The 26,687-nt window shown below is 41.8% G+C and overlaps 2 protein-coding genes across 10 annotated transcripts in view; both read left to right on the forward strand.

The window, feature by feature from the left end:
* Positions 1-463: 463 nt before the first annotated feature.
* FAM217B (family with sequence similarity 217 member B) lies at positions 464-14,771 on the forward strand. Of its 5 annotated transcripts, XM_081867846.1 has the most exons (6): positions 464-1,019; positions 4,310-4,421; positions 4,527-4,612; positions 9,307-13,115; positions 14,213-14,271; positions 14,584-14,771. In XM_081867846.1, exons 1-4 carry the CDS (start codon positions 919-921, stop codon positions 10,496-10,498), a joined length of 1,491 nt encoding a protein of 496 aa, XP_081723972.1. In that variant the 5' UTR covers positions 464-918; the 3' UTR covers positions 10,499-13,115; positions 14,213-14,271; positions 14,584-14,771. The 5 variants fall into 5 exon arrangements, with proteins under 5 accessions (XP_081723972.1, XP_081723970.1, XP_081723971.1 ...); XM_081867844.1 differs by having other exon boundaries at positions 14,213-14,771; XM_081867845.1 differs by lacking the exon at positions 14,213-14,271.
* A 6,923-nt stretch (positions 14,772-21,694) lies between these two features.
* Positions 21,695-26,687, forward strand: part of SYCP2 (synaptonemal complex protein 2) — a 49,268-nt gene continuing 44,275 nt past the window's right edge. For 2 of the 5 annotated variants that reach the window (XM_081867464.1, XM_081867468.1), the window contains exons 1-4: positions 21,695-21,833; positions 24,256-24,305; positions 25,104-25,244; positions 26,439-26,567. In XM_081867464.1, coding sequence (XP_081723590.1) covers positions 24,279-24,305; positions 25,104-25,244; positions 26,439-26,567 — 297 coding nt within the window. In that variant the 5' untranslated portion in view covers positions 21,695-21,833; positions 24,256-24,278. The other 3 variants (XM_081867465.1, XM_081867467.1, XM_081867466.1) reach the window with 3 other exon arrangements.

Genomic DNA, 26,687 nt, shown 5'->3' on the forward strand with positions numbered 1-26,687 from the left:
AATAGAGACATCTGAAGGCAGCCCTGTTTAGGGAAGCTAAATCCATGTTTAGGGAAGCTAAATCCATGGTTGATGGATTACTGCATTTTAATATTTTGTTGGAGGCCGCCCAGAGTGGCTGGGGAAGTCCAGCCAGATGGGCGGGGTATAAATAAATTATTATTATTATTATTATTATTATTATTATTATTATTATTATTATTATTACTACTATTATTACTACTATTATTACTATTATTATTATTTGCCTTTCCAAAGCCGTTTTCTCCCCGCTTCCCTTGGGATGGGGCTCTCCAGGTCTCAGACCCCTTCCCACCTCATTTCCTCCCGGACGATCGCAAAAGAATAATAAATCAAGGATAGGATTTTTGCATTCCTCCAGTCATTGATGGTCTCTTCCCTCCGCACAGGAAAGTCCCTCCGGGAGACCACAATGCCTTGCGACTTCAATGGCCCACCTAACCAGCACTGGGGGGGGGTGGAGGGGGGGGAAAATGCTTTGCTTCCATATTCCGGCGGTGGACGGCTTTGCAAGGATCTGCAGACGCGGCTAGATAAATAAGGCAGCTGCCTCTTGTGCAAAGTCCGGGTTGATGTGCGTGTGCGCGCGCGCGCCGCCGACTCTGATACCGCCGGGGAGAGAAGGCTGATTAAATCTCACTGATATGAGAAGGGAAGTCACGTGGAGAGGCAGACGGAGAGAGCGCCTGGGAGGGATGCATGGGGTTTGTTTACTGCAGCAACCGGAGGCTGCGAGGTGGAGAGAGAGACCCCGCGTCCCTTCGCTTCCTTGCTTTGCCTTGGGCGCACCAAAGGATGCTGGAGAGAGGCTCCGATTCTGCAAGGTGTAGGATCGCGCATCAGCCGATGTAAAAGCAACCGAAGCGACGACAACCCCAAAGCAGCCATTCGCCTATAATGGGACCGGGCATCCGAGAGTATCCCTTTCCGCTGCGCGCAGGGAGCCTGCAAAACGAAGCTCCGGCCCATGAGATCCTCGAAGGAAAAGGAATGGTAACGTAAGGATCTCTCCCCTTTTCTCGTTCTGGAAGCAGTCGGATCTGCGCATGCAAACGCGTCGCTTTTTAATGGAATGATACATGCAGATGGGCGGCTGGTTGATGAAGTTCAGGGAAAGAGCTAAGCTAGAATGCATCTAAACCCCCCCCCCCCCGTTTTTAAATTTATTGTTCCACGTCTATGCAAATACTGTAGCTGTTACAAGTTTGCTTTTCCTGTGTGGCAAACCAATACTGTGGCAAAAGCTCAAATATGGCCCCTTTTCTTTATGTAAAATATGTCATGGATATAAGCTGGCATCAAGATGAACCGATCGATATATAAGACATACACTGCAAGATGCGCTTATAGTTCAGAATAAATGTGATATCATTCTGACATCGCACTTCAACGTGCGTATGTTGTTATTTAGGTACCATGCTTGTTTTGGAACAGGGATATAGATAGCTAAGTCTGCAATCGAATATACCTAGGGTTAAGTTTCATGTAGTACAATGAGGCTCACTTCTGAGTAGACACATACCGGATTGTGTGTGAGTGTGTTTTTTGAGGGGGTGGGTGAACCCCCTGGTTTATAATTCAGGTAAGACACGATTACACCTTGTTAGCTTTCAAATAAGCAGCTGCCCGCTGGTGCTGCTTCACCCCAGGTTGTTTTCAATCCACCAGCGTTGTGAACTTTTGTTGGTGTGACGATTTTTGTTCCATGGCTTCTTTTCAAAGTGTAGGCGTGGGGGAGGGTATATATACTGACCTAAATCTTGCTGCCATTTTCTGTGTGCGTAGCTGCTCTAAATTCAGCCTGCGACCACAAACTGCATGAGAACGGCGAGCCGACGTTTATTTCAAGTAGCAAACTGCAATATAGGGTTCAAGGCTCAAAAGGGCTAGTAAAGTTAAAGAATATAAGTAGGGAAGAGCAGCTGTGCTGAATCAGACCAAGGGTCTAATCCAGTCCAACAGTGGCTGAGTAGATGCCTCCAGGAAGTCTACAAGGATGTAAAGGGAACAGCCCTCCAGGATTGATTGTTTCCCCAGCATACTGCATGTGAACATGGAGTATACTTAACTGCATGGAGTATACTTCATGTTAGTTAAGTATACTGCACTTAACTTCGCAGATAATCACTGATAGCCATATCCTTTGTGAATTTCTCTTATCTCATATTAAAGCCACTTCTAAGCTAGTGACCATCAAAATGTCTTTGGGCAGGGAATTCCGTAATTGAATTTTGCTCCCTGTGACATCACATTTTAGTATTCTGTCGTTAAATTGCACATTAATGCTAATTGTAATTAGCAGAGATACCATTTACTCGGGTTTTTGTTTTGTTTTGGTGATGGGAACGCGGAGCACCTATTTCTGATTGTTGTACAAATATCCTCACATCCCACAAGAGATAGTGAAGTGTATGGCACATGATAGTTATTCACTGCCTCGGTAGCTAGTAGTGTTATTGGAACACCAGCATTTGCTTCCCTGTGGATTAGATTAGTTGGTTAGAGTGCTGATAATGCCAAGGTTGCAGGTTCGATCCCCATAAGGGATAACTGCATATATTCCTGTATTGCAAGATGATCCTCAGGGTCTCTTCCAACTCTATATCATCATAAAAAATGGTAAAGGGACCCCTGACAATTAGGTCCAGTCATGGCCGACTCTGGGGTTGCGGCGCTCATCTCGCTTTATCGGCCGAGGGAGCCGGTGTACAGCTTCCGGGTCATGTGGCCAGCATGACTAAGCCGCTTCTGGAGAACCAGAGCAGCGCACGGAAACGCGGTTTACCTTCCCACTGGAGCGGTACCTATTTATCTACTTGCACTGGCGTGCTTTCGAACTGCTAGGTTGGCAGGAGATATCATCATAAACATCTCCTGTAAAATATCTTCTCTTCATTGTCTCTTAACACAGGCAGCATCGAATGGTGGAAGAAGTACTTAACACCTGTGAACACATTAAGGGATCTGTATTTCCACTGGCTGTCTATACACCACCACCTTTCCCCCCACATTTATATGCTGGTAGCCTAGTCCAATGAGCCAAGAGAAGCAAAAAGGATAGGTTGTCCTTAGATTTACAGCAATTGCCAGAGACCGTGTATGGGGGTGGCACATTGTCACAAGCCAGAGAGAGGCCTGTGGGTAGTTGCTGGATCAAGGAAGCCCATCTGGTTATCAGAAATATGGATGATTGCCCTCCATTTCCTTGGTTTCTTGCCTAAACATTAGCAGGCTCCCAGAATGGCTGGCAAGGTTGCAGCACAGAGAGAGCCGAGGAAATAGGAGCAGGAGGCAACACAGTTCCTAACCAGAATGCAGAAACCAGAGAATGCAGAAACTCAGGTGCTTCCTGAGACTTTTGAGGTCCTAACCCAGAGATGGCACCTGTATTTTCAGTGTTCCAAACCAAGGAGACAGAATCAGGTGCTCCTTTTAGACCCAGGCAGTGGAGGGATGACTGAGAGCTGTGGGAAAGTGGTAGAAGGGTAACTCTTGACCAGGCTTCCTCAACCTCGGCCCTCCAGATGTTTTTGGACTACAACTCCCATGATCCCTAGCTAGCGGGACCAGTCGTCAAGGATAATGGGAATTGTAGTCTCAAAACATCTGGAGGGCTGAGGTTGAGGAAGCCTGCTCTTGAGTCCTCATTTGGGTCCTCATTTGGTGCCTTGGAGAAGTTAAATCAGGGATGGGGAAGCTGTGGCCCTTCAGATTTTGTTGAATTCCAACTCCCATCAGGCCCAGTGGGGATAACCTGTGGTCAGAGATTATGGGAGTTGTAGTTGAACAACATCTGGAGTGGACCACATCTTTAGTTAAAAGCATAGGTACCATCTGAGAGTATGGGCCCAGAAACTTTATAAATCATACCAGACACATGACACAGGTGGTTCATTTTTTTAAAAAAAATGATTGTAAGCCTAAATTCTAGCTCTCTAAAATGTAACAATAGTTTTCTTTCCTTCTAATCTAAAAAAGTATTTCATTTTTAAAAAATTGCTGTTAGAAATCACAAGAAGTCTTTGCCATTCTTCTATAGGTAATGTCCTATAAATCTCCATGCCCAAAACACACACTTAAGTAAAACAGATGCAGTAATGGATTTCAGCTAATAGAAATGGCACATTTAAAATTTCATAGGAGTAATCACACAGGAATAACAACTGCAGGAGAATTAGAAGAGACTTCTATAATGGGTTAGAAATGTCTGCAAACAGAAAAAAATTATTCTGGTTTTTTTTAATAAATAAACCCCTTTGAAAATAGTCCTCTTTTTAATCATTAATAGTTCCAGTGGAGGAAAGAGCCATCCAAGTGCCAAGGAAATCAATAAATCGCCACCACATATAAGACCTTCTTCCAGCAGACTTGGCAAAAATATTTCAGCCACTACTGAAAAGGTAAAGTTTCTTACGCTTCATGGCAGCATTTATTTATTTTTCTGCAGACATATTCTGTGGTTTTCCTACTGGAGTTTTAACTATACATTACTCGATTTTTCTTAGACTTCCTGTCATGCAACAGAACACAAGCAGACAACTCTTCACTACAAAGAAAAAAACCAACTTTGTGAAAATCTCCAACAAAACAGGTAAAGTTCTCTTGGCAGTGTATATATGTGGTATACAAGCCCATTGCATGCACAAATGAAGACTGCGTAGGTAGAAACACAACCGTTGGCATGGTCAAGTTTTGAAAAGTTCTGGGAATAGGACATGAATGTTTATTCCAAACTACTGACTGGTTGGGCAATATGCTTGAGCTGGTGATTTTTGTTCACCTTTGGCCACTTATGGATGATTAATGCTGGGAGCTTGATGTGCGGATGAACTTGTGTTAGATAAAAACAATTGTAAGTGGCGTTGGGTTGGTGGGTTGGGTTGGTGGGAAGGGCAGAGGAACTGAAGCATGGAATGTTGGGGAAGAAGTTATCAAAGAACAGAAAATCTGGACCACATTTGTGTAATACAAGCTTTGAGCTTGGGGAAGAGCGCCACAATCAGGGTGGATTTGATTTAGATCAAATTGATTTAAATCACTAGTCAGTAAGACTTGATTTAAGTCATTTTTTTTTACAGAAAGATTCATTCTTGCTGGTATAGTCTTAATACAGTGGTACCTCGCGAGATGAAATTAATTCGTTCTGCGAGTTTTTTCGTCTTGCGATTTTTTCGTCTTGCGAAGCATGGATTGTGGAAAAGCTTCAAAAATCACCAAAGTCTTCAAAAACCTCAAAAAAGGCTACCACACCGCGTGCTATGAGTTGCTCCTCGAAGTCAAGTCGCAACTGCACCCCCTGAATGCACGGTTTTAAGAAAAAGGAAACAAACTTGCAAGACAAAGGAAACAAACTTGCAAGACGTTTTCGTCTTGCGAAGCAAGCCCATAGGGAAATTCGTCTTGCGAAGCAACTAAAAAAACGAAAAACTCTTTCGTCTTGCGAGTTTTTTGTCTTACGAGGCATTCGTCTTGCGAGGTACCACTGTATCTGCAGCCAGATGAAGGTTTCATAGTTTTTACAGTTATATAAAAAATTACTAATCCGGTTATACTATTAGAAATACAAAGACAGGTAATTATGAAATTATTGTCAACTTTTCTGCTGTACTTTATTGGAAGGAGAAAAATAATCATTAGCTTAATAACAATTTAAACAATTTATTTAACTAAAACAAAAACATTATAGCATATGTATCCATGTTTGTTAACTGATGTGGTTAAACAATTTTTTTAAAAAAAGCAACTTAGACTGATTTTTAGCACACATGAAAAACTTAAAACAAATCCTTATTTCCTGATGAATAGCCTTTGGACTATAATGTAACTTAAATAGAAAACTTTCTTTAGAAAGATTTTTCCTCCAAAAGCATTTTATTTTAAAAATCCGATTTAAATTTTTAAAAATCTGATTTTATTTTAAAAAACCATTGATTTTTATCCACCCTGACCACAATACACAGCAGCTGTGGGCTAGATCCATATTTGAAAAGGCAATCATGCCGCCTTTATTTTTCCTGTTTATCTTAAAGCATGCATTTTATTTCATCACATGGTCAAAAGTTGCCAGGTGCAGGTTTTCTTCTTATTCAATGTTTATGCTAACTAGACAAGCTCCTGAAACAGAAAGTTTTTTTGGAACACATATCCAGACAACGCACATGTTCAGCTTTGCTGAAACGTATTGAATGGCGTTGATTTCAGCAATGGGCTTTGCCCAGAACGAATAAGAAGTGTTCATCGGTTTCCTTCACATCTGCTTTTCCTTCTTTAATATAATTGCCAGCATTTAATTTTAGATCCAAATTAACATGCATTAGCCATACTGTTTATAAAAAGATGTAAATCATTAGAAATATTGTTTAATATGCTGCAGTCTGGTTAAACTCAGCTAAGCAGAAAGATGTTGCAGAGGCATAGCTGGGGGGGGGGGGGCAGAGCACAGTGGGTGCCACTCACCCAGAAGAAGAAGAAGAAGAGTTTGGATTTGATATCCCGCCTTTCACTCCCCTTCAGGAGTCTCAAAGCGGCTAACATTCTCCTTTCCCTTCCTCCCCCACAACAAACACTCTGTGAGGTGAGTGGGGCTGAGAGACTTCAGAGAAGTGTGACTGGCCCAAGGTCACCCAGCAGCTGCAGGTGGAGGAGTGGAGACGCGAACCCGGTTCCCCAGATTAGGAGTCTACCGCTCTTAACCACTACACCACACTGGCTCTTAACCACCACACCACACTGGTACCGTGGGGCCTGCAGGTGCCTGAGCCACACACCTCTCCTGGAAGTGACTCGGTGGCTTGGGCACCTGCAGGCTCCATGCTGCCCGAAATGGCAGCATGTGCCGGCCCGGGAGCCCAAGCGCCTAGCTACGCCACTGAGATGTTGAGCTCTGTTCCAAACAGATTAGAAGCAGTTTTCTTGAGTAAGTTAAACAGAAATTAAAGTTTAAGTTAAGTAAGTTTAAGTTTAAGTTAGTAACAGAAGTAAACAGAAGTTGAGTAAGTCTGCTCCACTTCCCAGTGGGGAGGAGTTGTGGTGGACTGCGTGGTCACCCCTTCCCCACCGGGGGGCGGGGGACTTTGTCCCCCGTTGCCCGGGGGATCCCGGCCACATCAGAGCCCTAAACTCAGGAGCGAGCCAGAGGACTTGTGTGGCCTTCCCCTGCCCCTCCATGCTTAAGGGTATTCCATTAAAGGAATCCGGGGGTGTTGATCTTGTCTGAAGATGGGGGGTTAGGGCCTTGACACGACCACGATGGGAAAACCAGGGGGAGCTTGAGTTGGTTTGCATTGACAAGGCTCCCCCTACCAGTGGTTTACCCTTACCAGATTTCCTGCACACCGGGCAGGAGTCAGATATATTCGGGTCCAATCAATGCCTAAGCCAATACCGCTCACATTCTGTAATTTAATTTAATAAAGTTGTAGCTAAATTTGCCCAATAACATAAACCTAATATCCGCGTCTCTGTGTGAGTTACAGTGGTGCCCCGCAAGACGAATGCCTCGCAAGACGAAAAACTCGCTAGACGAAAGAGTTTTCCGTCTTTTGAGGTGCTACGCAAGACAAATTTCCCTATGGGCTTGCTTCGCAAAACGAAACGTCTTACGAGTTCTTGCGAGTTTTTCCCCTTTCCCCCCCTTTTTCTAAGCCGCTAATAGCCACTAAGCCGCTAATAGCCGCTAAACCACTAATAGCGCTAAGCCGCTAATAGGCGTGCTTCGCAAGACGAAAAAACCGCAAGACGAAGAGACTCGCAGAACGGATTAATTTCGTCTTGCGAGGCACCACTGTATTTCCCAACGAGGGGGTGGCTGCAGGGTCTCGGCATGCAAGTTAAACAGAAAAAGCTGCAAGTCAATGCACATTTCCTTGGGCATAAGTTCCATGTAACTCAGTGGGACTTACTATTGAGTCAACATGCTTAGGATCATACCGTTAGGTTGTTGCTGTTGTTGTCATCTGTCTGTCTTGAGAGACAATGGAGTGCATCTGCAGGGGTGAAGTCAAACCGCTGTGTTATCAGTCCCAAGGTGACCTCCCCGGGGCATAAGCCTGGGACATGCGTATTGAGGTCCTGGGCTGCCCTGAAGATAAGACCCTCCTCTCTGCCTCACCAATGTGGTCCAAAGGAAAGCAGAGCAATGTGTTTGACAATACGTTCTGTCCAAGATTGTGATGGACTTCAACTCCATTCAGCCCTAGCCAATGCATGATAAATGACCATGGATTATGGGAGTTGTGCTCCAACATCTGGAGGGCCATATGTTTCCCATTCCTGTTTTACAGGTAAGTAGGCCAGTTGAAGCAAGGGACAGTTTTTCAACCATACGAGCTGTGCAGATGAGGGAATTTCAGTAAGACCTACTTCAGGATTCCTGCATTGCAGTGGGGTGGACTAGATGACTCACAGGGTCCCTTCCAACTCTACAATTCTATGATCTGAAGGGCATCACTTTGGCTCCATGCTAAACCCACTTACCGGGGAATTTAATAAGGCTTACCTCTTGAGTATCGGATTGCCTTGTAAATTTAAGATTTTTGCAGATGATTTCTTATCAGATGTAGGAAGAGTACAGAATACTCAGTGCCTCGACTGGTATCACTTTATCAAGGTGAGCCTTTAATATCCTGCCTTTATGAAAACATTTATGAGATTTTGCTTCCCCTGCTGCTTCAGATGGCAGATATACCAGAGTGTTCATTTTTGGTATACGTGTCCAAAATTCAAAGGAAGTATCTCCTGTTTCTTTGCATGCTTTCTACTGTATAAAGCTCCCACGTCAAGTTTTCATACTGCTCTATCGGGGTTTACAGATATTCAAGCAGTTTTCTACCTTGATGTGGGTAAGTAGGCTGTCTAAACAGTAGCACTGTTTACAGTGGCAACCGGGGGGGAAATAGAAGCAATCTTTTACAGAGCATTGCAATGCCTTTTAATAAAGACCACCCAATATGAAATGCCATTAAGATGCTTGATAAGAGGTATGGAGAACCTGCAACTCTCCAGATGTGGCTGAACTAGAAATCATACCCATACCCATACCCATCATCCCTTATTGTTAGCTATGATGGCTGGTAGTGATGGGAAGAACATCTGGAGGCTTGCAGCTTCCCCTATCTCTGCTTTATAGAACATTTTTATAACTAGCTCGTTCATATCACCATCTTTATGTCTTTGTACATTTTGTCTTTTCTCCTTTTGTGCTTGGTTTGCAATCATATGTTTGTGGCAATGATTTGCCTTTTTAAAAAACGAAAAAGACTAAATATTATTTCTTTTCCTGCCTAGAACAACAGATGTTTGCACTTCTTCGTACAAAGCACCAAGGTTAAAAAAGGAACCTTTGGTCAGAAAGTATTACGAGGCTGGCTGGAACAAAATCCCTTCTGTGTTTAAGGATGCTTCCTGGAGTGATTCCAGCGGCGCAGAAGATGGGCTGACTCAGAGTTTTTGTTGCAAGCAAAAAGGCAATTTAGAGAGAAACTCCGGAGGGCATTCAGCTGAAGCAGACCCCTACGTCCCTGGATATCAAAGCGTCTCTGCTGACGCGATGTTCCTTGACTTTGAATCCATGCAGATTATGAAAGACGATTCGGATCAGGACAGCGCCAGTGACCTTTCCGACTCGGAGAGAATCCCTATTCCCCCTTCACCTTGCACCCCGCCGGAGCTCAACCTGCGAGCGGAGGAGATTGACCCTCTGTGCTTTGAACACCTCTTCGACACAAAATTCAAGCAGCCCGATTACTATTACCCGGACTTCCTGCCGCCCCCTTTCAACACGTGGGACTTGAAAGGGCTGGTGGCATTTGTCAACACGGAATGCAAATCAGAACCTCGGCCAGAGCCGTCGGGGACGCTTGAGAAGTATGTCGACCGGCTTTTGGAGCTGGAATGGCTGCAGATGCAGACGATACAGGCTGAGAAAGGGAAAGCGGCCAAGGTAAGGCCTCAGACTGCTCCCGGTGCCCTCCGGACCTTAAAAAGCCCTGGCAAAAACAAACCGTTGCACAGTCCTTTTCCGCAGAAACAACTGACTGTCCACGAAGGTTTTCCAAGAATCCTCTCCGGCCAGCAGGGTCACAGAAGAGAGTTGCATGGCGAAGGACCCAGCCAGGTTGTTCCCCATGAAGGTCAGTTGAGAACGGCTGAAGCGGCGTGTGGCTTCTCAGCTCACCCCAGGCGGCCTTGTGAAGCACGAGGCGAAGCCAAAAAGCGGCCTACTGCCAAGCAGCCATTGGCCAGTAAGCATCCTCCTGAGAGTAGCTCTATGATCCAGGGAGCTGGCAACATCAGGCCACCCAAGCAACCCTCTTCCTTCCACGGTTCAGCTGTCCCTCTCAAGGGGCTGCCAGCCCACGCCTGCCCAAATCCCAAAAAGAACGGGAATGCTGGTAATTACGTTCCTGCCAAAAAAGTTTCAGCGGATAAGAAGCTAAAGGCAAATGGCACGAAGCAAACGCCATGTAAATTTAAATAATGCTGCAGTAGCAGAGTTTGCTGTTCTTGTTGCTGTGGGGCTTGGCAATCCTTTCTGTGTGGCAAAGAGCTGGAATAGCAGTTCAAGTGCTGTGGAGAAGGAAGAAATATGCTCCTCCCTGATTCCCTTGCCATGCATTGTGATTGGACTTGGTGTCAGAGGTCTGGTTCACCCCTCCCCAGTCAACACAATCCAGGAAGCTAAGTGCCCCGTCCCTTGTGGTGACTCCCACTGCAGGGGCCAGTGGGAAAAGAGTCTTGTTTTTCAGGGTACACCCATAAAAACCTGCTCAAAGCTCACCCGATCTTGTTCCTACACTGATTTGAAATATCTGGTTCTGAAGTGGCCAGGAAATAACCCTTTTCCTTCCTGTTTTCTCAGTTTTCTTAGTGTTTTTTTTACAAGAAAATGCTGTTGTGAGGTGGGAGGACCTTGCTGTTTTCCCAAGGTTGCTTCAAAGTGTGCTGTCATGTGGTGAAATAGCGATATGCTCATAAGGAAACAACAACAGCACCAGCAATTTATTATTCTTATGCTGCCCATCTGACTGGGTTGCCCCAGCCACTCTGGGCAGCTTCCAACCAATTATAAAACTGTAGTAAAACATCAGATATTAAAAACAACACATGCTTGTTTCCAAACAAGCTTGCCATTGCCATAATTGCACCTCTATTTTGCCACACAGGGATGCATTTATAAGCACCAATACATGCAGAAAACTCTCGGGAATTCTCCCCTGTTTAAAATGATACTGCAGACTTGCTTAATTGGAGAAACAGAGATTTATTTGCTTTAATCAGGGAAGCTTCAAATAGAATGAGAATGCATCATTTTGGGGACAGTCGTATGAGAAAGACCTTGGGGGTGATGAATATGTACCATGACTGTCAGGCCACAGCTGAGTGGTAGAGCATCTACTTTGCATGCAGAAGGTCCCTCGTTCAAGCCACAATATCTCCAGGCAGGGCTGGGAGACTCCTGCCTGAAACCCTGGAGAGCCACTGCCAGTCAGAGTAGACAGTACTGAGTTAGATGGACCAATGAATGACCCAACTCTAGATGAGGCATCTTCATATGTTCCTACAATAGAGCCACAGGGGAATTTGCATGGCAGGGTGAAGAGAAGGCGCCATTGAAGATTTGTCAGCTAATCAGACTGAGGGGGCATGAATGAAAGGAATACAGACAGGTCTGTGGGAGACCTAGCTAAATAGACCCTGTTCAAACAGGATAAGAGTTTACATGGTAAGGGTAGATCATAAGCCAGATAGTGAATCTGGAACACACTATCCAAGTATCCCAAAGATGCTGGGGTAGAATTTCCCTGGACTAGGAATACACACAGCAAGGTGAATGGCAGGGCCTTCTCTCCTAATAACAAAAACGTGTTGCCATATGCACTAGAGCTTTATTGTGAAATTGACACTGATTTACTCTTAGTAGTTTGTGTAGGAAGGCTGGCTTCCTCATAGGAATATTCATGGCTAGATTGCTCAAGCCGCACATTCCAAGAGTTCATCATCTTTGATCTTATACCAGCAGAAAGTATTTTCACTACAGCAAAGGGTTTTCTGTTGGTCTTCAGTCAAAGGGTTGGTTATTTTCGAATGCAGAAAGTTTGAATAAAACACAAATTATTTATTTCATTTGTCTTTGAAGGATTTGCTCCTGCGTAATCCTGAACAAGCAAATGAGAACCCGATCAAGCCTTTTGCCAGGTTTAGCAGCTAGTTTGCAGTTCCTGCCATTGTGTTTGTGGCAGTGTTTTCATTCCAAAGTCTTTACCGGCTTAAAACTGAGCCAGCAAGCTTTATCTATGCAAAGTCAAAACATCTCTGAGCTTCATAATTTTTCTCAGCCTCGGTGATGGCAGACCATTTTCCACTCTGGGTTGGGAGCTGAAAATGTTGGGATTCTATGGGTCCTTCCAGCAAAGCTAAGTGTATACTTGGAAGTGAAAGATCCTGATGATTTTGCACATAGTTTGAATAAGGATCAGCATAGCTGATGTTTGACAAAGCAGCAGCAGCTTCATGCACAAAAGCATTACAGTCACAAGAGAAGCCCAATCCGTTGATGCTCTGGGTCGTATAAAACTAACCTGCTTAGTCTGTGAAAGGATTTCCGCTTGTACAACATAACTCCTCCCTTCTCCCACCATGCACCAAATCCGTGGGCAGGAGCCTGACCTGTACTTCCAATGTGGCACAAAGACTGTATGATCACATCTTCAGGTCTGAGCAAGACTTCATAGTAAGCATGCAGCTGCTGCTTCAAATGATCATCATGCATTAGGTTCTCTCCCTCCATAATATCTAGTAGAACGTAACTCAAATTGTGATGTCATTATGTTCTACATTTCGTTGCCAAGTGCCATTGACAGCTGAAGGCGTGGAATAGGAGAGGAGAAAGGCAGCACAGTGCGACATGCGTACGTTCTGCTACAGGTTATGCAGAACTAGTAATGGAGGTGCCACTCAGATTTTTGGAAACAGCCCTCCACTTATCCCAGTGCTTAGTTTGGTCCTCAATACATTCATTGACTTGTATTTCTAGTCCTGTGTTTGCTTGCTATACCCCAAAGCACCCAAAATATCTTTTAATCTCCTTAAAGCAGGTAAAGCTTACCAAAGGCAATACTTTGCTCTACAGCTGTTTTGGAAAGGCCAGAATTGAATGCCTTCAGTGCTTCCAACAGATGGCCAGGCTTTGTTCAGGTTTTAAGGGGATAGGAGCATGATAAATCCAATTCAGGGAAGTACTGATTCAGAACCATGTGTTACGTCACATTTAAAACGGCCACAGTATAGTTAAACCATGGTCTCGGGAGATTGGTGGACACATGGAGCTCTCTGGTCCTCAAGGGCTACTGCATTTGCTTCAGTGGAAGCCCAGGGCTGTAGAGGCATCATTTCATGCCTGCAAAGGACCACCTTCCTCTGGATTGAATGGGGAGGACCCATGAACATGAAATCTCTGTGTTATGCATCAACACACATGGAGATCTGGAAAGCAGAATAAAGTTATGGTGAGGCAGTTGAAAACGTCCTGCCAGGGGTGAAACCGAAAGTAGAATGATCAGCTAGCTGAAACAAATTATATTGCTATGGGGTGGGGGGAAACCTCTAACATTTTACTTCTCGATACTTGCACTTCTAGTTTACTTGGTAACCCCCCTCCCTGGGAAAAGCTAATGTTTGAATAGCAGCTGGTTAAGGAACAACACTGGGCAGACGCCATGATTTGATTTTATCTGGACTGTTTGTCGATATGGCAGCTACCTGCAGTGGAAGGCTCCTGGACTGATGCGGCAGAAACACCAGTTTGTGAAGAGAGGGTGTGAATTTACAGGGGGGAATCTTGGACTACAGATTTGGACTATAAAGAAGAAGAGTAAAGACATAAAATCCACACAGAAACATTTCATTTGGACTTAAACTTACTTGCAGAATGAACACAGAGGCTGTTGAAAATAATGAAGGATTAACATCAGAATGTATTCCAGGAATTACTGTAAGATTTTGAAATGCAGTAGAAATATGAGATGATTAGGATTCCCTCCGATCTCAAAGCATGGGAAGTTAGCTAAAAAATAATAATAATTTATAATTAGGCATAACATTGGGATTTGTTTGATTACTAGATAATTTGTATAATTTGGAATATTTAATTTGGTTTGATTGGAAAAATTTAATAAATATTTTTTTAAAAAAGAAAACGTCCTGACCTCTTCCACAGAATGTTCTTCAGCAGAAGACATTGATAATAAATGTGTATGTATACCTTCAGTTTATCTTCAAGTGTGATTTAATTGGAAGTTTAAAAAGCAAGTTGTGTGCATATTTAAATCATTTTATTGGTTGAATTTGTACAATGATACTGAACTATGTATTCGTTCTCTCCTGTTCTGGTGCTTTTGACCATAACTTTCTAAGATCTGAAAGCATGGAAATGAGTCGCATTCAAATGTCCTTAAAATAAGTAATGAAACAGGATTTATTTGTTGTACTTCCATTGTAAGATGCCACTTTCTCAGGAATGGCTGAAAACTGATTGGTGTATTTATTTATTTATGAACTTTGCAGGTGTTTTCTTCCAAGTCAGACCTAGCCTTGAACTGTATCACTCATCTGTGTTATTGTCTGAAGGTCATACGATATTGTTACAAATATCATTCCCCCGCCCCCGTATCCTCAAGCATGCTCCAGTCAGATTGAATAAATATCAGCTTTTTCTGTCAAAAAACAAAATCAAATAAACTTACTTTGTGCAAGGCTTTGGGATCTGTCTTCATGGAAACTTTTTGTTTAACTGTTCCTCATTACTCTGAAAGCAACAACTGCATATAATTCCAGCCAAAAGTCAGTGTGGTCTGTTTGCCAAATATGTCCCCCCCCCAAAAAAAAATAGATTGTCACCTAAAGGACTGGCTTATGAGATAACTAATATATATAAATCATAGGTACATTTCCCCAATATGTTAAAAGTGGCTTCATGGACTGCTGGTCTCCTGTCTTCTATCCTACTGTCCCAACAGGCAACAGGCACCACTGATAGCAAAGACAGTATTTATAGATGCACTTTCTCTGTTTTGTTGCAAGCATGAAAACAGCTTGCGCAGATCTATAACATGGTGGAGGGTTCAGGGTGCTTGGTACCAAGCAAGCTGTGATGTCAGTGAGCTGACCACAACCATCCCAGTGCCCAAAGCATTTTCAACTATTAAAAAAAGAATTGTTTAAAAAATGGGAAGGATGACAATAATCAACTAAATAGTACATTCTGCCTAAATAAGTAGATATCGGGCCATCACCCAATGAAAGAAAGTTGATTAATTGTATGGCATTTAATCAGTTAAGTCTGCATGTAGGTGCACATTTTAAACAGATCTGAAGAAAAAGCGCACTTTGATTTGTGATGGTGCCTGCAGTCAGGCTCCATCTTAGAAGAGGTTTTCCCTCTTGGGGGGAATAAGGGGAAATGGCTGTTTTAAGTTGGTTAGAGCAGAGCTTTCCAAACTGTTGCGACTTGTCAGTGTGTCGCAGCGTGTAGTTGTGTCTTACGAACACTCCCACTGCTGGGAAGGGGTTTTTTTTAACCCCGGTTTACTAGTAAAACTGAATTACTGTGTCGTGAAATGATGCATGTCAAAAAAAAAGGGTGTCACCAACATGAAAAGTTTGGAAAGCTCTGGGTTAGAGCAGACCCTGTCTCAGGTTGGTTGTGAAGATAAAATGAGGAGGGAGATAACTATCTGGAGACTTCTTTTTTAGCTTCTTGGATTAAAACATTTAACCTCTCCATGGTAAACTGAGTGCACCACGTTAGTCAAGCATATATTAAAATCAATTAAGTTAACTGAGGGGCGGCACAATATAAAAAAGTGGAAGCATCCTTTCATTGGGCTCTCTTAGCTGAACTGGCCTCCCACCAATCTCAGCTGACATAGTGACTGACGTGGCGTCCTCCCCCTTCCATCTGCTGAGCATATGGCCAGGTGAAAGGCTCACCGCCCATGTCCCTGCCAGCAGAAAGCCCCAAAGTGGAGCAAGCCCAGGATTCCAGATTTGTCGCATAGCGATTTGTTGCCATTGGGTCCAATCCAGACCTGATTGGACCTGTACTGGTGCAGGGTTCATGCCTGATTATCCTGCCCCTGCAACTGGCCAGGCTCCAGATCCATGGCCATTTGATGTACCTTTGGGGACAATTAATTTGCTATGTATTTATTACTGGTTTATATGCAGGCCTGTCATTTCTTTTTTTTTTTTCTCGTTTAAATTTTTATTTCATAGAAGTAAAGAATATGTACACGCCCACACATATAAACATACAGAAATAAAAGTGTTGCACAGACAAATAGAAATAAAGAAAGAAATAAAAGTAAGAGAAATATATAGAAACTTAATTTTCACTTTGGTTACATTTCTTAATCTTCGTTTTCAAAACTTCCTTTAGCTTTCCCGAAAATCATTCGAAGTAACACTTTAAATTACACATTTCTTAGTATATATTGTCATTGTATCTTTTTATATACATTTCTTAATGTATATTAACCTTACATATTATTTGGTCTCCTATTCTCTTTAAACAATAACTCACAGTCTTTCACAGTGCGTCTCTAAATCCCTTTAGCGTTATTTTCCCTTGACTAATGAATTCCAAGTAATCTACATATTTTCCCCAATCCTCAGTGAACTTTTGGTCTCTTATGTATCTTACTTTGCCTGTAAGTCTGTCCAATTCCATATAATCCAACAGCTTAAATCTCCATTCCTCCACCGTTGGTGTCTCCTGCTTTTTCCACATCTGGGCCAGCATTACTCTTGCTGCTGTAACCGCATAATATACTAATTTACGATCCTCTTTTCTTATCACATAACCCAATATACCTAGTAGGAAAAATTCTGCTTTCTTTGGAAACGTGTATTTTAAAATCTTCTTCAGTTCTATATAGATTTTTTCCCAAAACTGTTTAACTTTTCCACACTCCCACCACATGTGATAGAAGGAACCCTCACTAACCCTACATTTCCAGCACTTATTATCCACCTTATACATTTTCGACAGTTTCATAGGTGTTAAATACCATCTATAAAACATCTTCATTATGTTTTCTTTTACCGTTACACACGCCGTAAAATTTAGTCCTTCCTTCCAGAGTTTTTCCCAATCTTCAAATAGTATATTATGTCCTACATCCTTTGCCCAGCGAATCATTACACACTTAACCTCCTCATCCCCTAAACTCCAATCCAACAGTATCCTATACATTTTCGAAACAATTTTTTCTTCTTTGTTTATAATTTCCATCTGGAACTTAGATTCTTTCTCTGCATAGCCTCTTTCTTTAAGATCCTTCCTGAACATTTGGTTCACCTGGAGATGGTGTAACCAGTCATAGACATGTTCTTTAACCTGATCGTATGGTCGTACAATCCATTTCCCATCTTCTTTAATTATTAACTGGTTATATGTTGCCCATTTATTTCTCATATTAATAGTCTTCACACACATGACTTCTAGAGGTGAAAGCCAATGTGGGGTTTTTGGTTCCAGCAGATTTTTATATTTATCCCATATTTCAATTAAAGGTCCTCTGAAAATATGATTCCCAAATCCTTTATATATCTTCCATTTATCCTGCCATAAGTAAGCGTGCCAGCCGAAGTTGTTGTCGTAACCCTCCAAGTCTAATAATTCCCTGTTCTCTAGCCTTACCCAATCTTTAACCCAACACAGACAAACCGCCTCATAATATAATTTCACATCCGGCAAGGCGAAGCCCCCCCTTTCTTTTATGTCTGTTAATAGTTTAAATTGAATCCTAGGTTTCTTTCCCTGCCATATGTATCTCGACAACACTCGTTGCCACTCTTTAAAGGTTCGGCTTCCTTTAATTATTGGGATAGTTTGAAATAAGAACATCAACCTCGGCAGCACATTCATCTTAATTGTGTTAATCCTTCCCCAAAATGACAGTTTCAACCCTCCCCAAATTTCCAAATCTTTTCTTATTTCCCTCCACGTCGATTCATAATTATTCTTAAACAGATCTATATTCCTAGGTGTTATCCAAATGCCAAGATATTTCACTTTTTTAACCACTTCTATTTGCGTTTGCTGTTGAATTGTTTCTGTTAGTTTCTGATCCAAATTTTTACCTATTATTTTTGTTTTACTCTTATTTAATTTGAACCCTGCTACCTCTCCAAACTGGTCTAATTCTTTTAATATCTCTCCTGTTGCAGTTGTTGGTTCTTCTGTCATTATAACTACATCATCCGCATAGGCTCTAATCTTATATGCATTCTGCCCAACTAACACTCCTTTTATTTTTTGATTCTGCCTTATAGAGTTTAGTAATACTTCTAAGGTCATTATAAACAGAAGCGGGGAGAGCGGGCAGCCCTGTCTTGTTCCTCTTCGTATCTTTATCTCTTCTGTCACTATATTATTGATAATCAGCTTGGCTTTCTGATCTGTATATATGGCTTTTACTCCATTAAAGAAATCCTCCCCCACTTCTATATGCTCTAAATTTTTCAACATAAAGTCCCAAATAACATTATCGAATGCCTTCTCGGCATCGACAAACATCATTATGGCCTGTTTGTTAATCTTGACAGATAAATACTCTAACATGTTAATTATATTTCTTGTATTGTCTCTCATCTGCCGTCCTGGCAGGAATCCCGCTTGGTCCCCATGAATAGTCTCTGATAATAGCCTCTTCAGTCTTTTTGCAAGGATCCCCGCAAATATTTTATAATCTACATTTAGCAGTGAGATCGGTCTATAATTTTTAACCTGGGTTAAATCTGCGTCTTGCTTGGGGATAAACGTAATATATGCCTCTTTCCAGGTCTCTGGGAATTCCCCTTTCCTTAAAATGTTATCCATAGTTTCTTTCAAAGGTCCCACCAAAATGGGTTTCATCTCTTTGTAATAACCCGCGGTGAATCCATCAGGGCCTGGAGCTTTCCCCCTCTTTAACTCTTTAATTGCGTCTTCTATTTCATCACTTCCTATTGGGGTGTTCAGCTGTTGTCTTTCCTCCATTGAGATTTTTTTCACCCCTTTATCCTTCAGAAATCTCTCAATTCTCCTTAAACTAATTTTCTCTTTGTTGGAATATAATCTTCTATAATAATTGAGAAACTCTCCCCTAATTTCTTTAGGATCTGATTTCTCTTCCTCTCCCACCTTTATTTTATTTATTGTGCTCCTTTCCTTCCTCTTTTTAATTTGCCATGCTAACCACTTGCCTGACTTATTTGCAAACTCGAAGTTTTTTTGTCTTAATTTTTTTATATTCCATTCAACCTCTCTATTTATTATTGTAGCAAATTGAGCTTGTAGAATTTTTATATTTTCTTTTGCTTTCTGGCAATTAGGTTTTTGGGATAATTTCTGCTCATTTACCATTATTTGCTTCAAAATCTCATCTTTCCCTTTTTCTCTCTTCTTGTTTTTGATTGCATTCTGCTGGATAAAGTAACCTCTTATTACTGCCTTACTTGCTTCCCATACTACGTTAGCTTTTGTTCCTTTACCGCTGTTTTCCATAAAATATTGTTTTAGTTTTTCCTGCGCTTTCTCAACAATTTTTTGATCCTCCAGCAGATAATCCTTTAATCTCCATCTAAAAGTTCTTAGCTCCAGGCTTTCTAATTCCAACTCCATCGGATTATGATCTGAGAATACACTCGGTCTTATTTCTATTGTTTTAATTCTTGGGCATAACTCGCTTGAGATCCATATCTGATCGATACGTGACAGCGACTGATTTGGTTCGGAGTGGAAGGTGAATTGTTTATCCAGTGGGTGTTTAAGACGCCAAATATCTATCAAATTACCATTATCTACCATTGAGAAGAAAGATTTTGGTAGCTTCCCATTCTTACTTCCTCCTTCCCTACACCTATCAGCTTCTAGAGAGACCACCCCATTCAAATCACCCATTAGAATAATTTTCTGATCAACAAATTCACAAATTTTCTCTTCCAATTTTTTAAAAAATTCCGACTTGTTATCATTTGGGGCATATACCCCAATTACCACCAAATTTTCTCCTTGCCAATTGATACGGACCCCTATTATTCTGCCCTCTTCGTCTTTAAATATTGGTTTAGCCTCAATCTTATTTTTAATATAAAAGACCACCCCTCTTTTCTTCTCTTTATCCAAAGACTCAAATTCTGTCATTTCAATCTCTCTATTGTATTTGAAGGTAATCGATTTCATTTTATACTATTGCCGGCTGAGTATAAAATGAAATCCATGGGGTCATGAAGAGTCGGACACGACTAAACAACAACAACAACAACAACAATTGCCGACTGATGAAGAATTATCATTGAAACAGTTCATTTTCCTGGAACAACTGTTCTGTCTGATGCTGCAATGAATTTAACTGAAAGTGTTTTGGCCCCTTGCATTTCCATGTCCTTGCACAGTTGCAGATGCAAACTGCTTTTTTCCTGCACAATCTGGCAAGGGGCTTAACCTATACTCTATAGTCTATCTATACTGTAGCTTTAAAGCACATTCAAATCACATTCCCCTCCTCTCAAAGAATTCTGGGTACTGTAGTTTACCCCTCACAGAATTACAATTCCCAGCAAACTACAGCGCCCAGGATTCTTTGAGGGGTGAAATGTTCCTCAAATGTACTTAAAATCTGCAGTGTACTACTGTATAGGTTGCCTATATTTTCTTATGTTACAGTGACATCTGGTGGTGCTTATAATTTTTCCTCACAAGGTTTAACACTCTATTTCCTATTCCCTTTTAAAAAAATGTTATTACAAGTAGAACAGTGCTTGAAGTGGCATACTTAGAAAATCCACATACTGATTTGAATAAAACGGCACTAGGGTGGCTGCTGCTGGATGTTTTGCCCTTTTTTTAGTCTGTGGGGGACAATATTTACCTCAGCGCTTATTTTTCTGCGTTTTTAGAATGTGCAATGAGGGAAGCAGCGTTTCGGCGAGCCTATGTACTCGCCCAAATTGAGCTCGTTTCTCAGTTGTACACATTTTTGTTTTAAACGCAACAGCAGTGCTAGAATTGGGGAAGGATTTAAGAACTTGAAAGCAATTTAGTGAATTCTCCCCTCACATCTTAAAAAATGGAAGCCGTATTTATTTACTATGACTGGTACCATTACTACCAATAACAATAAATGTTAACTAGCGCCATTTATCATGAAGTCCAATGAAGCGAGGGCGTTATGAAAATACTGAGGTGAACTGAAAAGCACTTGAAGGGATACTGTGGAGAAGGGAAAACTACTCAAAAGACCCTAAAGATGGTCGTGGCAGTTTGTGCGTTCGCGGGGGGCGGGAAAAAAATAGAAATACAGTAAATTAAGCGCTCGACATTTGCGCAAGTAATTAACAGAGCTTTAGCAGTTGCGAGCGACAATCGTGTCAACCTCTGGAGCGAGAAGGGGCGGGGCGAGAAACAGCGGTTGACAACGACCGTTATCAGTCACGCTCGTCACCCGCTGATTGGCTGGAAGGAACAGGCAGCGTGGAGAAGGAGGAGGAAGCGAGCGTGACAGCGTGAGACTTGGGAGAGAGGATTTCCTCGCCCCGCCCCCTCCGCGGCCCGCCTCTGGGTGACACCGCCTTCCACCTCAGGACGGCTTAAAGCGATTGGCTGTCAGGGTTCCTCGAGGCGGGCGTATTCCTCCGGAAAGGTGATTGGCTGGCGGGACGGCGGCTCGTCTTGGCGGCTTCGTTCGGGCGTCGCGTGAGGGAAGCGCCTAAGCCGCCCTTACCTCGCAGCCGCGGCTTCAGGGCCACCCTCGCCTGAGGGCGCTGGCCAGGTAACCGGGTAGAAATGAACGGGCCTAAGTTAGTCACGTGCCTTGGTTTCAGCGCGCCTGCCTCACGCCGGATGCAACCCTCGTGTTTGATATACCCCTCTCCCCCGTTTCCACTTCGGATTTCTTGGCATTGATCTTGCTAGATCGTTGGTTTCCTTTTCCTTCTGAGAGAAATTTAGCTAATTTTCGTGGAAATTTCGTATTTGCTTCGCTCGCCTTTTTAACTGCTGTGCCCCTTGGGTTATTTTACCCACCGGTTTCCACATTGGGGGTAGAAACATGAAAACGGACCCCCGTTTGCAAATGTTTCTAGTCAGCCTGCAAGGGAAGGGAGGGGGCAGTGGGTGACACTTGCCTAAGGGAGGTTATACAAACGGTTTAAAGCAAGTCATTCATTTTACAAGTCTTCCTTGAGTATTTTGGTCCGCTTGAACTTCATGGAGACAAGAAACTGCTCCTGTTGAGAGTTTTAGCTTAAACTGCATTTATCCAGGCAAGTGTTAACCCCAGCTTATCTACTGTAAAACTCACCCTTGTGACCCCAAATTCTTACTAGCAGTTATGCAGCATACAGCGGCTTTTTTCATACTGCTGTAGCATGGTTGTAGTTGCTTTGATAATTACTGCTGCTAGGCAACTGCCAAAGAAATGATAAAAAGCCTTCAAAGGGCTTAGATTGCTGGATCTTGCCTAGTCATACCTGTTCCTGTGCCTTTAAAAGCATGCTGACCTGAAGTAATCAGAATATGAAGTTTTTCACTCCACAGGGCTAAGCATTATCACATTAGTATCTGCACACTGAACCATCATTAAAGGTACAGCTAGGGACAATTTCAAACTTCGTCAGCCCTAGAAAAGAAGACCATCAATATAATGTTTCCTACTGTAGGAACAGAGTTGTCCCAGAATGAAAATAAATAAATAAACGTGTAAACTCCAGGGCAATTTGTTCATTGTTCATTCAAAACATATAAACAAACATGGTTTGGGATGCAGCTGAGGGAGGTTACAGATTGCATACATTTCTATTGCCTGTGCAAGAAAAAAGGAAGGAATGTCACTCCAAGAGTTCAAAATTACGTACATTGGCTAATAAACCTAATGGCATTGGGTTGGATCTAATCCTAACCAGCTCCCTAGCCTGGCAGGGTTTTATGGAGCGATAGGGCCACTTCTGTATCTGCAGCCTAGCTATGCATGTCAGACGGAAGGGGCAGTGAAATTGCTTCTGCAGCCTGGCACTGGCACTGCAATTGAGCCCGGTGGAAGGAGGACCCCTATGGCAGTGCAGTGATGCTGGTGTAACTAGATGAAGTCTCAACAGCCAGCAGGCTAGGTGGAGGGATACTTCCCCCTCCCCCCAGAGGCCTGGTGCAAGGAGATTTGAATTGCTCTGTCGGGTGTGCTTAGTGTGAAATCAATGGGATTTAAGTGAATGCACTATTTTTAACCTGAAACCAGCCTAACAATATTATAATAAACCATGGCAGTCCTAATTCCAGTGGAGTGGTGAAGATGTCCCACTAAATCATCAGGTTCACTTCTTGGGAGTGCTTCTGGATGTGTGCCTACTGGATAGCTAGGCTAAGGCTGTGACAGCAGCTCATATCAAGCTTCAGCTGATAATCAAATATATCCCTTCTTGGAAAATGGGGGTCTAAACTCAATGGTGGCACATGCCCTAGTAAACATGACTAGTTTATTGAATGTAGAACTGCTCTTTAATATTTGGCATAAGGTTAGTTGCAGAGTTTTTAAGTAACTGCACACTGAGACTTTGGCTGATCTCTTGCTACGAAGTTGTAGCATTACTGAAAAAGACCTGCAGCATCAATTTACCAAATTTGATGGATGCTGATCTTGAAAAATGGAAGTGTTCAGATCCCTAAGGTATGCTGGGCCTGGACTGTGTAGGGATTTATTAACACATTGAAATGTACAGAAACTGTTGGAGAAGTCCTTGTATATTAATGTTTTTATGTATTTTTGCCTTTAGCAAGCAGGCATTCTTCATCAGTTGTAGCTTCTGAACTATTCTCAAAGACAACTGTTATAGTAGGCAGATACAGCAGTTCAAATATTAAATGGTAAAAATTGTGTTGCATAACTTGCAATGTTTGCATGTATACTTGGAAGAAGTTAACTGTTCAATGGGGCTTATAACGCTACTACATAAAATGAATCAATGCTATTGTAAGGAAGATGCAGAGTCAGATTTTGAAGCAGAAATAGGTTTTGATTGCCACAGATAATCTTAAAGAACACACCATTTTAACCATTGGTTTACTTGTACATTTTTATTGTGTTTTTAATATTACTGATAAAATGTAACTTTTCACAGTTGGAGTGTGCAGTATATTTATATTAATTAAAATTAGATTTTATATTAAAATGTGCATTTTCTCAATTTTTTGCCTCTCAGGTTAAGTATATGAAATTGTCAAAATGCCTGTTAGGAGGCGGGAAGGACAGGTATGTGCTGCTCTGTATCTGTTCTGAGTTGTTTTTGTTTTAATAGCTTAGCCTTTTACATTACCAAATAATAGTTTTACGGGCATAAGGTATTTGTTTGTTTTTAATAGTCTGTACAGGCCTTATACATTATTATTCCCAAGAATGACTTTTTTGTTCAAACCAGACCCCAAAGAGTTGTAGAAAATTGATTTATTTGATGTTTAGCTCACCCTTTCCTCCCCCCACCCTGCTTTGAATGTGCATAAAATAATAAAACTAGTGGAACTTCTGCAATATATTTGAATACCCACATGGTTACGCAAACCACTATATATCTTCCAAGTATCTTTGATTCAGGAACAGGTAATTGATTCTTAATTCCTAATGTACAAATGCATACATAGAGCTTCTACATGATATTCCCCTCCTTTGATATCAGAGAAAGGGGTTGCATTGCCTGTACTTGCCTTTGCTTATACATCTGTCTCTTCCATTGATTTGAATGCAGAAGCCACTGTGAGCATGGAAACTTTGAGTTGTGTCCAGTGTAGTACTACTTGAGCATCCCATCAGTGCAAGGATTTCTGCTTGCACAATGGAATATTCTCCCCTTTCCAGTCATTGCTATTAACATTAACATCTTTCTAATATTTTAGCACTAAACCTCTCTTTTATTTTTTAAAAAGCCAGAAAAGTGTTTTAGTCCTAATTAAAAGATTGATTAAAAATACAGATTTGCATAAGATTTGTCACTGTGCTCAATGTAACTGAAGTATTAAGTAGTACTATTTGTGTGTTTTTTCCCCATTCTGACAGCTGGAAAAATGTATAGATGATGCTACAAGAAAAAATGACTTCCAAGCATTGGAACAGTTCTTGGAAACTGATTTTTCTGGTGGCATTTCTCACAAATGCAGCAAACAGTTTCTCAATAAATTAGACAAACTTATATGCCAGGTAATGGATTTTTGTTTTTGTGTTACATCAGTACATAGTGGAATATTGTATAAAATATTGTTTAGGGCAGTTTGAATTACAGGAGAACCATGGGCTTGATAGTATTATGAAGTATTGTTGATAGTATTCTGCTTCTTTTAGATGAAAATTGTCTGTTGTGAGTTTACAGACTCCATATTTCTGTTAATCTCTCAGCACGAAATCACATATGAACCTACTCAATGTTTTCTAATTTCTTCTCCATTGTCCTTTTGCCAACAGATATGTGTTGGGTGGGGACAGGAGAGAGGTCTTTTAAGTTCTACTGCATTGCCCTCTCTTTCTTCGTGGACTGTTAAGATCATTTCATCATAGCATGCATTTTACAGTAAAAGTGTCATTATGCTTTTATTCTGCTGCTGTTTACATATTTATTTATGCAGTTATAATGGCATTTTAGGAATAAAAATGTTTTTTGTGTGTGATTTACAATTTGGGTGGTGCTGTGGTCTAAACCATTGAGCCTCTTGGGCTTGCCGATCAGAAGGTTGGCAGTTTGAATCCCCACAATGGGGTGAGCTCCCGTTGCTTGGTCCCAGCTCCTGCCAACCTAGCAGTTCAAAAGCTCGCCAAAAAATTGCAAGTAGATAAATAGGTACTGCTCCAGCAGGAAGGTAAACGCTGTTTCTGTGCACTGCTCTGGTTTCGGTGTTCCGTTGTGCCAGAAGAGGCTTAGTCATGCTGGCCACATGACCCAGAAAAAAATTCTGCGGACAACTGCCGGCTACCTCAGCCTGTAAAGCAGGTTGAGCGCCGCAACCCCAGAGTCGTCCGCAACTGGACCTAACTGTCAGGGGTCTTTTACCTTTACCTTTTTAAGATGACTTTGATTTTATCATTAAAAGTGATGTAAAATTTAAATTTCTTTGTGGAGACAAGCAGTTTATTTTTTTAAAAAAATATATGTTTCCTTAAATATGTGACTTCAAGGGGTCGGGGCCCTCCAAAATAGTTGTGGAGGTGGTGCTGGTGTGGGGCAAGGAGGGAATCAGTAACATTTCTGCCACTCCCATATCCCCTCAGATTCCTGGATCTTTTTTTGGATGGAAGGAGACCTTCATTTGTGGATGACAAGTCAGGATCCAATCCATTGTTTTCATCCTGTTAAGTCAAGTTCTATGTATAATTATTGAAATTTTTGTTTTTTAATTTCAGGGACTTGACAATGAAGACGTCAAGAATGTTTCCACTATGTTGAATACTCTTCTGAAACAAGGCAGAAATATAACCATATTAGGGGAAATTGGGTTTCCAGCAATGATAGAATATGGTCTTGTTCAAAAGATAAGTATAGGAAATTCAAAAATATTTCCTAGGAGTAATTAGAGATAAAATACAGTGGTACCTCAGGGTAAGAACTTAATTCGTTCTGGAGGTCTGTTCTTAACCTGAAACTGTTCTTAA

The sequence above is a fragment of the Podarcis erhardii genome, assembly GCF_964252035.2.
Source record: "Podarcis erhardii genome assembly, chromosome: 6".
NCBI classification, from domain to species: domain Eukaryota; kingdom Metazoa; phylum Chordata; class Lepidosauria; order Squamata; family Lacertidae; genus Podarcis; species Podarcis erhardii.